Source organism: Citrus clementina, unplaced genomic scaffold (assembly GCF_000493195.1).
Source record: "Citrus clementina cultivar Clemenules unplaced genomic scaffold, Citrus_clementina_v1.0 scaffold_5, whole genome shotgun sequence".
NCBI classification, from domain to species: domain Eukaryota; kingdom Viridiplantae; phylum Streptophyta; class Magnoliopsida; order Sapindales; family Rutaceae; genus Citrus; species Citrus x clementina.
The window spans coordinates 5030616-5045282 of record NW_006262201.1 but is presented as its reverse complement, the minus strand read 5'-3'; the positions used below and the strand labels follow the sequence as shown (position 1 = coordinate 5045282).

General features: G+C 33.0%; 1 protein-coding gene across 1 annotated transcript; it reads left to right on the top strand.

The window, feature by feature from the left end:
• Nucleotides 1–665: 665 nt before the first annotated feature.
• LOC18042484 (wall-associated receptor kinase-like 1) lies at nt 666–4067 on the top strand. Its single transcript, XM_024183394.1, has 3 exons — nt 666–1530; nt 2016–2135; nt 2974–4067. The coding sequence occupies exons 1-3, from the start codon at nt 666–668 to the stop codon at nt 4065–4067; spliced, it is 2079 nt and encodes a 692-aa protein (XP_024039162.1).
• Nucleotides 4068–14667: the final 10600 nt, after the last annotated feature.

Genomic DNA, 14667 nt, shown 5'->3' with positions numbered 1-14667 from the left:
TTGTGCCAATTTTTTAAAGGTTTTGTGACGAAATGGAAACAATTAAAGAGCAACGTTTTGGATCGGTAATTGATTATTGATAGTTACCGACAAACTAGGGATTAAAGAACCAAAAAAAAAAAATCTAATTCCTGAAATAAAAAGATTAAAAAAATGGCATGCAATTCTGGGTTCTAGAAATAAAATTAAAAATCCGGAAAGAAGCCTAAAAATTAGGCAAAAGTTATTATAATTTGCGGCACAAAAAAATGGAATTTCTGAAAAATTTGCAGACGGTTTACAGTAATGTAAAATTAATATCTGATTACATATGTGTCTTGGTCAATAACTAACAATACCCACAATTTCATAGCCTTGTAATTAAAAACATCAGCACTGAATTTAAATACAAGAATCAATAAATTTATGCTATATTCTCTTATGTGTAAAGTCTGTCGCTTTGGTCTTGACACACGTTTCAGATCACTTGGGAAACCATTCCTTTTTGGTGATTGGATTGCTTTTCCTTTTTAATTTTCAAGTGTTCTGCGCAACTTGGTTGTAAATTAAAGAACTGCTGCATCTAAGAAGCAGCAGAGAAACTACTCTGCTTTGCTCTGATAAAATCTCTCTCTCTCTCTCTCTCTTTTTCTCTTAGTAGCAAAAACCGTGACAGCAGATTGAAAATGAATCTGCAGTTGCTGTTACAAGTTATAATATTGCTGCTTCTATGGCCAATAAAATCAGTAGCTAAAGCACCACCACCACCACCACCTTTAACAAAACCAAATTGTCCATACAGTTGTGGAAACAATGTTACAATTCCATTTCCATTCGGAATTGGAGAAAATTGCTATTTTGATAAACTTTATGCAATAGATTGCAAATCCAGTAAGCCAATCCTGAGAAGCATCAACCTGGAAGTGCTTGAATTCTTACTTGAAAAGAGTACAATGAGAGTAAATCAATCAGTGATCAGTTCTTGTCAGGACAAAACTACAGAAGCAAGTTTTGTAAACCTGGAGAAGCTTCCTTTTTACTTCTCATACTATGACAACATATTCTCTGGCATCGGCTGCAACAACCTTGCCTCAATGTCATCAGCTGATCATGACTTCATTCTTGGTGGTTGCTTCTCTATTTGTGATCCAAGAAACAAGACAGAAGATGATAGCTGCAATGGAATTGAGTGTTGCAAAGCAGGGGTCCCTTGGGCTCTCAAAAGTTTTAATATTTCTATAAGCAGCATAAATAATGCAACAAGTAGCAGCAGCAGCAGCCAGGAGGAGGGGAAATGCAAATATGCATTTATGGTAGAAAAAGAATGGTTTGAAAGCAACTTTAAGAGTGCTAGGCGTGTTCAAAATTGGAATCAAGTACCGGTTATATTGGATTGGAGGATTCCCAATTCATCCTTTGGCGAGTTAGAAAGGGATGAATCTTCGAAATTTACATCAACTTCTCATTGTGAGAGTGATGAAGGTGGGCTTTTTAGATGTTCATGCAAGGAAAAATACCATGGGAATCCCTATTTCCTCCACGGATGTCAAGGTAAATTTCTTAATAAAATTAAGTTGTAACTTAATTAACTAAGCTTGGAATCTTTTACATGGCTTGGGCTCCTTAAGTATATTTTGGTATAAAATGTTATCAATGATACTAGAGCCAGATTGTGACCGGTTTGGATGCTTTAAGCAGGCTTAGTTTTTGTCAATTAAGGCTCACGTTGGTGTTTTTGCTTTCAAGCCATGATTGTTGTGAAATAAAAGTCATATCTATAAAATAAAAGGCTACATTATTAGAAAATTAAATATGAATTTTAAATGATATTTTTAACAAAATTAGTAAAATTAATATAAGTTTTTCATTGACAGGTAAAAACATCTTAACATGAAACTAGAGTTGCAAGTGTTAATTAATCAAATGTTGTACTTTAGAGTTGTGCCAGAAAGCAATATTAAATGATGCCAATAACATTTCTTGTTAGGTGTATAGATATTTACCTATTGTCATTTGGGTCTTCTTTTTCGTGACAGATATTGATGAGTGTAGGGATGGAACTGCCAATTGCAGTGGAGATCTGCGTTGTGAAAACTATGAAGGAGGCTACCGTTGCGTTAATCCCAAAAGACCAAAGGTTTACACGATCATCTTAGGTATGCCTTGGTTGGGTATATTTTTATAATCAAATTTTGCATTCATTTAGTTGTTATCTGGTGAGGATTTCTACACTTTAATAAAGTGCGAAAATACTACTACATAATATAGAATAGTGTAATAAACACCATATAGTATAATAACATTCCTCCATTTTGATAAAACTGCGGAGACCCTTATTAAAAATTTTTCTAAACATGGCCATCATTAACAGATAGTTTCAAATTTCATGTCAAAGATTTGCATCTTTATGTTACTGTTTTTATGTAAAGAGGTTTTAATTCTTCTGCTAAAGTTTTCAAGTATTGCTGGAAAAATGTAATCTTTTGTACAAGTTCGAAACCTTACAAACTTCATGGCTACCCCCTTAGATAATATTTTTATAATGCAAATCATAGGGTGTTTAATGGCTTATAAAATTATAAAGAATTAATATCTTGACTAACTACGTAACACGTAGAGACCTGAGGAGATTTTCAACCACAGCAGTACAGTCTATGGGATGGATGATGAGTCGGGCCGGGCTTTACCAAGCCTAATAGTGGTTCAGAAAATCTTAATGCTTTAAAAGTTCAGGCCCAATTTTGACAGGCCATATCTAAATCATATACAAACATTACTTTTCATCCGATTTGTTCGTATATATTAGTTTGTATAAAAGTGGTTGCCACTCTATCATTCTTGATATATGATATATGATTTACTTTTATTATGATTTCTTTCTTCTTAAAACTTATTTTTGAAGCATCAATAACAATAATAAAATGGTTTCGATCAGGCTCAATATTAGAGAATGAAACAATTCCGAATAATTAATTAAAAATAATGATTCTGTAGGAATTGGCACAGGTCTCGGAGGTTTGTTACTTTCTATTGGAGCATTGTGGCTGTGCATCATAATAATAAGAAGAATCAAGCAGAAAGAGGAGAATTTTAAAAAGAATGGTGGCTTACTTTTAGAACAACAGTTGCATTCACTTGATGGTAGCATCGATAGATGCAAAATATTCAACTCCAAGGAATTAGACAAGGCCACTGACCATTTCAATGTGAACAGAATTCTTGGCCAGGGAGGCCAAGGTACGGTTTACAAAGGAATGTTGGCAGATGGAAGAATCATTGCAGTGAAGAAATCCAAAGTAGTTGATGAATCAAAGCTTGAAGAATTCATTAACGAGGTTGTAATTCTTTCGCAAATTAGCCACAGAAATGTGGTTAAGCTTTTGGGATCTTGCTTAGAGGTTGAGGTTCCTTTACTTGTATATGAGTTCATTCCCAATGGAACCCTTTTTCAGTATCTTCATGATCCTTCTGAAGAGCTTTCACTGACATGGGAAATGCGTTTACGGATTGCTACAGAAGTTGCTGAAGCTCTTGCTTACTTGCATTCTTCGGCTTACTTACCCATTTACCATCGTGACATCAAGTCAACAAACATACTCTTGGATGAAAAATATAGAGCAAAGATAGCTGATTTTGGAACTTCTAGATCGATTGCCATTGATCAAACTCATGTGAGCACCAAAGTACAAGGAACTTTTGGATACTTGGATCCTGAGTACTTTCATTCAAGCCAATTCACTGATAAAAGTGATGTCTATAGCTTTGGAGTTGTGCTTGTTGAGCTTTTAACGGGACAAAAACCAATATCTTATATTTGGGCAAATGAAGGTCGAAATTTGGCAACATATTTTGTGGAATGTGTAGAGGAGAATTGTTTGTTTGACATTCTTGACGATCAAGTGAGAAAATCAGGAAAGACAGAAGAGATTATGGAAGTTTCTGACGTCGCGAAAAGATGCTTGAATTCGAATGGGAGGAGCAGACCTACCATGAAGGAAGTTGCAATGGAATTGGAAAGAATAAGAGCTTGCAATTTACAAGATGATGATGATAATATTCAGAAATGTTATGAAGAGTTGAGTAGGTGAGAAGTGAAGTAATTGAGCCTTGGGATATCGTTTCTACCTCTACAAATCCTATTGTCATCTAGTTAAAACTCATGCAATTTGATCGATAAAAAAATAAACAAAAGATGTGTTGTTGCATGTATACACTTTACTTGATTGTATAGAGTGTGTGTGTGTATTCTACTTTCTTGTTATTTCTGATTATCTTCTGTACATTTCAGAATCTTCTATTAAATTCTCATCAATTGGAAGTGACCTAGCTTGTTCTCTCTATAAGTTATCTCAAATTGGTAGTACTTATATTGACCAAAACAAAATTTTTCACTCTACAGTCTGAACGTTCTTTCCATTTTTTTTATTTGTTATTTTTTTGTGTTGGTGTTGTAAGCCCGATGATCAACAACCGGGTCAAATCTGTTGACAATTAAAAAAAAAAAGTTCAAAACTGAGGAGGACTAAATTGCTGAACATTAAAACTATTTAGATAATAAATTTTTTTACTAAATTAAAGGATTTTATTGATATTTTACAATTCACGCCTCACTCTTCTTTCTCTCTTCTAATTTTTCACTCCTCACCTAAAATAAAGAGCTAGGTGTCTCCCACAGTTGGGGCCCTACTCAGAATACCTCATGGTCAAAAAAAAAAAAAACTAATACAAATTATACAAATATTAAATTACAAAAATATAACAACCACATTTTACAAATATCTCTAAATATTTCAGAGATATCTAGACTTAAAATATTTTTACCTTCATTAGATATTTTTTTATTAGAAATATCTCTCATTCTCTACACAATTTTTGAGTCTTCCATGGATTGGACTTTGAACTTGGACTTGAAAAAATATAATTGGATTAGATTATGAAATTGGTGTTGGACTTTTAACACTCTCTCTCAACACCAATTTTCATCATATGATCCATATTGAGCTTCGAATAGAACTCTTAAAACTTTTTAGTTTTAAGATTTTTTATAAACAAATCCGTAACTTAATCTACTTATTTGTATAGATCTTTCATCAACTGCATCAACCAAGTGCTTTCTTAAGTTGCCATTGTCATTGCTCTATACTTCGCTTCTGTGGTTAATAATGATACAGTTGGTTGTCTCTTACTACACCAAGAAACTGCACCACACCCAATTATAAAAATATACCTAGTATTTGATCTTTCTTGTATCATGATCTTCGGCATGGTCAACGTTAAAATAGCTAGTTAGGTTGTAACTTTCTCCTTTCTTATACGATAGACCATAGTCAATTGTACTTTTCACGTATCTCAGTATTTATTAAATTACTTCCAAGTGAGGCTTCTTTGAATTTTTCATGTATTGACTCATTACACCCATTGCATATGAAATGTCTTGTTAAGTCAGCATTAGGTAGATTAAACTACTTATTAATTATCAATAGATTATTCTATTTAATAATCTTTGCCTTTATGTGCGACAATTTTGCATTAACTTCCATTAGAGTTGAGATTGGCTTGCATTCCAACATTTTAAACATTTTCAGCAAGTTTTTGGCATATTTCTACTAGCAAAAAAATATAACTTCTCATGTTCGATCAACCTCTAGAGCAAGGAAGTGCTTAAGCTAACCAAACTCTTTCATCTAAAAGCAAACTAATAAATTATCTCTTGTTCGCTGAATCTCTTCTTCATCGTCACTAATAAGAATCAAATCATCTATATACACTAGTATAATTGCTAACTTTCTTTCACTAGCTTTGGCAAAAAAGCTAAAACCTGCATGTACTACTAAATAACAACTCTGAGTTGGAAATTCAGCAATCTTACCATATCATGCCTTTAGTGCTTACTTTAAATAGTAAAATGTCTTTCTCAGCTTACACACATACTCTGGATGAGCTTTATCATCAAATCTTCTAGGTTGATTCATGTAGATCTCTTGATCTAATTTTCTATGTAGGCAGTTTTTACATCCGTTTGCCACAATTTTCATTTCTTGTTGGCTACACATCCAAGTAAGGCTATTACTGTCGTGAGCTTTTCCATCAGACTAAACGTTTCATGATAGTCTATCTTGTATGGTTGTGAGAAAACTCGAGCTACCAACCGAGCTTTGTATCTTTCAACTACTCAAGCTACTAACCAAGCTTTATATCTTTCAACTGAACTATTTGGGCACTTCTTATGTACACTCATTTGCAAGCTACTGGTTTTGCATCATTTGATTTCAGAACCAGATCCCAGGTCTGATTTTGCTTAAGTCTGGTGATTTCTTCTGCAATTGCCTTCATCCAATGAGAATTCTTTGTTACTTCTTCAAATGTCTCAATTATTTATTTATTTATTCTTCTGTAGCTACTACATTAATGTACTTGAGATTTAGATTTCTCCTTTTTTTTAATTTTCTAAGTTGAGGTTCAGGAGCTTCTAATTTTGGTTCACTTGGTTCTTCGTCTTCAATAGGGCTTTTATGAAGATGTATCTTCCAATGATTTTGTACCTTATCATGCTCAATATCATCATCCCTTGGATTATCAGAATCTTTAGATTCTTGCTGGCTCAAGTTAATTTTGGTAATTGTTCTTCATTTGATCTTCAATTTCGTTTGAATATGCTAGCCCTTCTTTTCTTGAAGAGCAACATAAAAATGCTTCGTCAAACACCACATTTCGTATCATGTAGCATCCTCTACTAGTAGAATCAAAACACTTTTATCCTTTCCTCTGGCTATCATACCTGACAAAGATATAATCACTTTCTTTTTAAATTTACTTTGTAAGTGGCTTGGCTTGACGACATTGCACACAAAGCAAGATACACAAAAGTGGCTCACTGTAGGTTTCACATTCCATAGTTTCTTATAAGGTGATATGAACCCTAGTTTTGATTGAGAAATTCTATTGATTAATGAGGTATTATCTTCACAGCTTCGACTCAAAACTTTCCTAGTATATTCTTCACATGCATCACACACTAATAGATCTCTGTTAGATCTAGTTCTTTCGTTCTGTTACATTGCTTTCTTGTGATGTATTGGCACAAGTGAACTAATGACATATCTTATAGTTTTTAAGATATTGGGAGAAATCATGTGATGTATACTATCTTTTGTTGTTTGTTCATAGATAATAGACATTCTTTCTTACTTTTCCTTCGGCTATGTCTCTGAATTCCTTAAACTTTGAAAAAATGTCAAATTTTTCTTTCATAAAAAAGACTCAGGCATACCTAGGAAAGTCATTGATAAATCTAACCATGTATCAAATGTCACTAATAGAAGGTTGCTTGATAGACCCAAACATGTCAAAGTATACCAACTCTAATGGGTTTTTTATTTTGAACTACAACTCATCATATAGGAGTTAATGAGCCTTGTCATATTGACATCCTACACACATCGTGTCTATTCTCACATCATATTGAGATAAACCTCTAAGTATTAACTTGTTCATCATCATTTTCAACTTGTGACAAATGACATGTCCCAACCGAGCATGGCATAAATATACTGTCTTATTCTTTGGAGTCTTATCTACATAAGCAGACTCTGTTGATAATAGGTAGACTGACTTTAATCTTTATCTTTTTTTAATAGGTGCCCCTGAGATATTTACTTCTTGATACACCTTCATAACTTAAGAACTATACAATACATAGTTGCTTGATGATGTTGTTGTGATACTGAGAGTAATTCTCTTCAAACCTGGGACATAATGCACATTTTGAAGTGATGAATTGTATGGACCATCTTAAGGTGTAAGAACGGTAGTACCAACGTAAGTTATTGGCAGTTGTGAGTTATTTGTTGTTTCTACCACGCAACCTCCTTTGTACTTAGTGTTAGTGATATGCCCTAAAGGCCAATCGAATGGTGTTTGCTTTTAGGGAATTATTGTATTTTATTAGCATTTTGATATTTATAAAATGGCAAAGTTATCAACATTCATAAATTAATTTAATGAATATAATTCAAGAAGTAAAATAGCTAAAGAACACATTCTTGAATTTGTCAAAAATATGAAATGTGTATCCTTTATACTATACTTCTAAAATCGTTCTTAGTGGTGGATTTATGATTGGACGTCATAAATCCCTATTAATTAACGCTAGTTTGTGTTATGACTTATTTATAGTATGTGATACTAAAATGAATGGTGAGTTTCATATCATTGATACAAGATGTCAAGTCAAACACATAGGTACTTGTTGCGAGAACGAGTTTACTGAACTTGACCAAACATAATAAGCCACATGGTTTTGAGTGTTAATGACTTATTATTATATATTGTGATAGACACTATGTTTCGTAATAGTCTTTAGACCTGAGGCATCACATATGTCTTATACATAGACATTTTTGATATGTGAAAGCATAAGGATTGATTCTTAATCAAGGAAGAGATCTAACAATAGCTGTCATGGTTGGCTATGTATAGAGACAAATGTATGGCCAATATGGAATTCATCACTTTGTAATATACAAAAAAGATGTCCCTATGAGATAATATGAATTGGCATGAGAAATCCTTGGCCAAGTTCATTTAGATTTTTTTTTACATAAAGCATAAATAGTTAACACACTAAACCATAAGTCGTTCTTTTCTCTGAACATGGATGATGAAGAGATACAATGGAATAAGTTCTAACAACAATTCTTGTTATTTGGGTTGTTGTGAAGTACTGCTAGGTGTCACTCATGACTTGTAGAAACCTTAAGATCATTATTGGTAAAGGGTATTAGCAATGCATTTTAAGGTCATTAGAAAGGTTCTAATTGATGACTAAAGAGTTTAACATCATTTAATGAATAAAGAGTTATCATTAAAATAATTCTACTACCTTATGATAAAGAACCTAAAAGGTCACACACCTAATAGAAATGAAAAAGAAGTTATTAGAAAATGAGAATTTAAATTTCATAATTTTAGGAAAATCGATATTTATATTATAATTCATTAAGAATGAATATATATAAATCTATCTTAAATATTTGATGTTCCATAAATAGTTTAAGGAACAAAATAAATTTCATAAATCTTCAATTAAACATTATGCATAAGATTAAGCATGTAAAATGACCATATTAGACATGTTTCAGTTCATAAATGTTAATGGACTTCTAGACCAATTTTGGGTTTAGAATTTTGGGCTTTTATTGTACTTAATAAGGATTAGGAAAAGACGTAAGAATGTGTCACAAAAGAGGCCCACAATTAACCATTTGATTTGATCAAAATGGGCTTAATTAATTAAAGATAAAATTAATTAATTTAGCTATTTATTTATTTAATATTAATTTGATTAAATAAATTATTGAAGTGATAAGATCACATTCAATAAAGAATGGTTTAGTGGGTGGGCCTAGCTCATGATAATGTTTGGTGCCATTATTGGAAATATAATGGTGGCTTTATTTGGTGAAATGAATGATTATGAACTAGCATTCATTTTTCTTCATTATCTCTCTCATTTCAAAACGAAATTTGGTGATTCCAAATCATATGAACTCCTAGAACATTTCTAAGTGTGGAACTATTAGAGGCATCATAATTAGGGTGCTTTAAGGATCTCAAATCATGCTAAAACAGAAGCTGTTTGTGCAGTGGTCTATTTCCTGGATAGTGTTCGTACCTTGCTGTTTTCAATCATTTTCTCCTACCTCACGAGGTCGTCTCTGAAACTACAAGTAAGGTAAATAAACTTTAATCTTTCCTCTTGATTTTTGTTTTCGAGTGAAGCCGATTCGAGGTTTCTAGAGATTTCACCATCTGTTTTAATTTTACTGCACAAAAGTTGCATTTTTAGGAACCTCATGGACAAATTTTGTCCTTCACTCGGTCATTTCTTCTAGCTTCTTTCCATCATCAGTCATGTGATTTGAATACTTTAAGTCAACGATCCAATCACTTCCGTAGGCAAGGATGATGACAAAGATTGATACCATGCATTTCCGTGGGCTGATATGCTTACACCATCAAGACACAGTTCTCAAAGCTGTGTAAAATTCTTTAGAAATGAGCTCAAATTTGGGTTCTCAAGTTTCAAGCAGAAAGGTCCTTCGAAATGAGGAGTTGATAAATCAAGAGTAACCAACCTTGTCATGCTTGAAATCTAGATAGGAATTTGCCCCGCGAAGCTAGCTTGAGTAAGTCAAATTTGTGAGATTGCCCAATCTAGGTGGCACTTGAACTTCATACAACTAATTGGAAGCCAAATTTAAGCTCCGCAGGTATTGACGACTTAAAGACCGGTAGCATTCTCAATTCCGCCAAAGATTGATAGCATGCTTAAGTCAAGACCAATAACATGACCAGCCTCATCACAATGTACATTGTTCCAATCACTATAATCTCTGCTTTGATTCCACTAGATCAGTTTAGTAGAAGTTGAATAAAATCTGAGACTGTTTTTCATTTGAAGTAACAGTTGCTGATCGCCATGAAATTGGCAGGAAACTAAGAACATTTCGATACCAAGGATATTTACTAAAAAGGGTACCAAGAAAAGCCATCATAAGATTAAAATTATCATTACAATAATAGCTGATCAAAACAAACTTGGAGAAGTGGTAGAACCGGATGGTAAGTATTCATGAACAACTTTTTAGCTAGTAATTAATTTCAACTTTGGAAAATATATTAAAGTTTGCAAGACATGAACCAAATGAATAATGTAGTACGAGCTAGAATAGAAATAATGAAAAGCAAAGTGAATAGAAATTTAAGTCATCAGGTCAAAGTGGCATAGAAAAAGCCGTGTATTGATAGTCAAAGCTTAAATATTGTTTAATATTATATAGTTAATTAATTAACTTAGTTATTATAAAATCGTTAGCAAACACATTCTTGGATTTGCTTGAATGTCTAAGTTGTTTATGACTAATATATATATTTTTATATTATTTGGTTTCTACTTTATAGGCTCCAACAAGTTACGCAGTTCAATTTCAATTTCTTTAAGTTCTGATTTTGGGCGGAAATTTGTACGAAGTTAATTTAGCAGTATAAAAGAATTGGTTGATTATCCTATGAAGATAACGACCAAAATGATCATTAATTTCTTCGAGAAAGCTGAGCTTATTATAATAAAGGTTGCATACGTGATTTAGTTACACCATCGACTTTTAGTACTGTATTTTTATTTTTTTGAATTACTAATATATGTGGTATAATCAGATGGCTACAACGTTGAAAACAGAGGAGATTAAAATGCACAAGACTGAAGCTATTTAGAGAATAAAAGAATTTTATTAAATTAAAAGACTTTATTGATATTTTACAAGAGAGAGACACTACAACAATCATGGCTTAGTCTTCTTTCTCTCTTCTAATTCTTCACTCCTCACTTGAAGCCTACAATAAAGAGTTTAAGGATATTTATAGTATACTAAAACTAATACAAACCACACAAATATTAACTTACAAAAATTTAATAACCACATTTTACAAAATTTCTCTAAATATCTAAGAGATTTTTTAGCACCATTAGATATTTTTAGGTTAGAAATATATCCTAATCTCTACATAATTCTTGAATCTTCCATGGATTGTGCTTTGAACTTGGGTTTCGACTAATGTAGTTGGATTGGACCATGAAATTGATGTTGAACTTTTAACACTCCCCTTCAACACAAATTTTCATCCTTTGATGCATATTGAGTTTCTGACGGATCTCTTCAAACTTCACGGTGCTAAGACCTTTTGTAAACAAATCTACAACTTGCTCGTTTGTCTTGACGTACCACATCTCAATTTCATCTTGTAATAATGTTTCCCTAATGAAGTGATAATGGACCCCCACATGCTTAATTCTTGCATGAAAAACTAGATTTTCAGTCTAGTTGTTTGACGATTGATTATCGTAATACAATACTATTGCGTTATCTACTGGTTGGTGTAGATCCTTCATCAACAGCATCAACCAAGTGCTTTCTTGAGCTACATCGTGGCTACTCTATACTCACTTCTGTGGTTGATAGTGATATAGTTGGTTGTCTCTTACTACACCAAGAAATTACTTCAACTCCAATTCTGAAAACATACCCAGTAGTTGATCTTATTAGATTATGATCTCTGGTGTAGTAAGCATCATAATAGCCAGTCAGCTTGTAACTTTCACCTTTCTTACACAATACACTGTAGTCGATTGTACTTTTCACATGGCCTAGTATCCATCGAGCCGCTTCCATGTGAGGTTTCTTTGGATTTTGCATCTACCGACTTATTACTCCTACTACATATGAAATGTTTGGTTGCATCAGCATTAAGAGATTAAACTACATACCAATTGTCGATATATAATTCCATCTTGTAAATATTTACCTTCATGTGCACAATTTTGCATTGACCTCCATTAGAGTTGAAATTTGCTTGCATTCTAACATTTTGAAATTATTCAGCAAGTCTTTGGCATATTTCTACTGGCAAAGAAATATCCCTTTTTTTGTTTAATCAACCTCCAGACCAAGGAAGTGCTTAAACTAACTAAGCTCTTTCATCTGAAAATAAATTTATAAGTTCTCCCTTGTTCACCGAATCTTTTTTTCATCATCATCGAAAAGAATTAAATCATCAACGTACATCAGTATAGTTGGTAATTTCCTTCATTGGTTTTGACAAACAAGCTAGAGTCTGCATGTGCTACTCAATGACCACTTTGAGTTAGAAATTCAGCAATCTTATCATACCATGCCCTTGGTGCTTACTTTAAATCGTAAAATGTCTTTCTCAGCTTGTATACATACTCTGGACGAGCTTGATTCTCAAATCCTCTCAGTTTGTTTATATAGATCTCTTGATCCAATTCTCCATGTAGGAAGATATTTTTTACATCCATTTGCCATAATTTTCATTCCTTACTCGCTATGAATGCAAGTAAAACTCTTAGTGTTGTGAGCTTTTCCATCGAACTAAACGTTTCATCATAGTCTAGCTCGTATCATTATAAGAATCCTCAAGCTACCAACCGAGCCTTATACTTTTCAACTGAACCATCTGGGAACTTCTTAATCTTGAACACCCACTCGCAAGATATCGGTTTTGTACTCTTTGGTTTCAGAACCAAATCCCAAGCCTAATTCTACTTCAGTGCAGTAAGTTTTTCTTCCATCGCCTTCTTCCAAAGAGAATTTTCTACTGCTTCTTCAAACGTCTCAAGTTCTTTTATTTTTTCTTCTTCTGCAGCCACTGCATTAGCATACTTGAGATTTGGCTTCCTTATTCTTTTGAATCTTTAAGTTGAAATTCAGGGTTCTTGGTTCTGGTTCACTTGGTTCTTCGTCGTCAATAGGGCTCTGGTGAACACTTATTTTCCAAGGAACTTGTGTCTTATCATGCTCAATATCATCATCCCTTGGATCATATAATCTTTAGATTCTTCTTTACTTGGGCAGATTTCAGCAACTTGTTCCTTTATTTGATCTTCAATTTCTTTTAAATCTGGTATATCTTTTTTTTTTGAAGACCGCTACGAAGATACTTCATCAAACACCATATTTCTTGCTGTGTAACATTGTCCACTTGTAAGATCACAATACCTCCATTTTCTCTAGCTGTCATATCCGACAAAGATACAACGTATTGCTTTCTTGTCAAATTTGTTTGCAAGTAGCTTGGCATGAAAACATAGCACACACATCCGGATACACAAAAGTGGCTAACTATATGCTTCACATTCCACAACTTTTCTTAAGGTGATATGAATACTAATTTTGGTTCAGGAAGTCTATTGATCATATGAGTTACTATCTTTATACCTTCGGCCCAAAACCTCCCCAATACATTCTTTACATGTATTATACTTCACAGAGGAGGACTAAATTGTATAAATCTGAAACTATTTAGGCAACATAATTTTACTAAACTGAAGAACTTTGTTGATATTTTACATGAGAAACACTACAACACTCACCCCTCACTCTTCTTTCTCTCTTTTAATTCTTCACTTCTCACTTGATGCTTATAACAAAGAGCTTAGGATATTTATAGTATCATAGAATTAATACAAACCATGAAATATTAAATTACAAAAATTTGATGATCATATTTTACAAAATATCTCTAAATATCCAAGAGATTTCTAGAATTAGATTTTTTTTAGCGCCATTAGATATTTTTAGGTTAGAAATATCACATAATCTCTACACAATTCTTGAATCTTCCATGGATTGAACTTTGAACTTGGGCTTAGACTAATGTAGATGGATTGGATCATGAAATTGGTGTTGGACTTTTAACATACCAATTATTATATCGGTTATTTTCTAGCACTACAGAAATCAATAATATTATAATCACTCCAACTTCTTATTCTTATAAATATTAGAGAGACATCAATTTCATGGACAAATTATTGAAGAAGATGCCTACCTCTACCTAATTTTTAATTAGGAGAGGAAATAAGAGTCATGTATTAAAGTAATAGTCGTTGTTGTATTAACTACTCAGATGTGTTTGGCAGGATGCTCTAGCCTAGTCTGTACTATGTTCCAAAGTGCACACCGATGTTTTGGTCATGAGAACTACTATGCGTCCCTTGTGTCTAAGCGGGTCATTTTAGTTGACTACTCACAGCCAATGAGAGCTCCTCAGGAATAAGAGCTGAGATCGATGGACTCATCAAGAAACATTTGTTCATCTTAGTCAAGT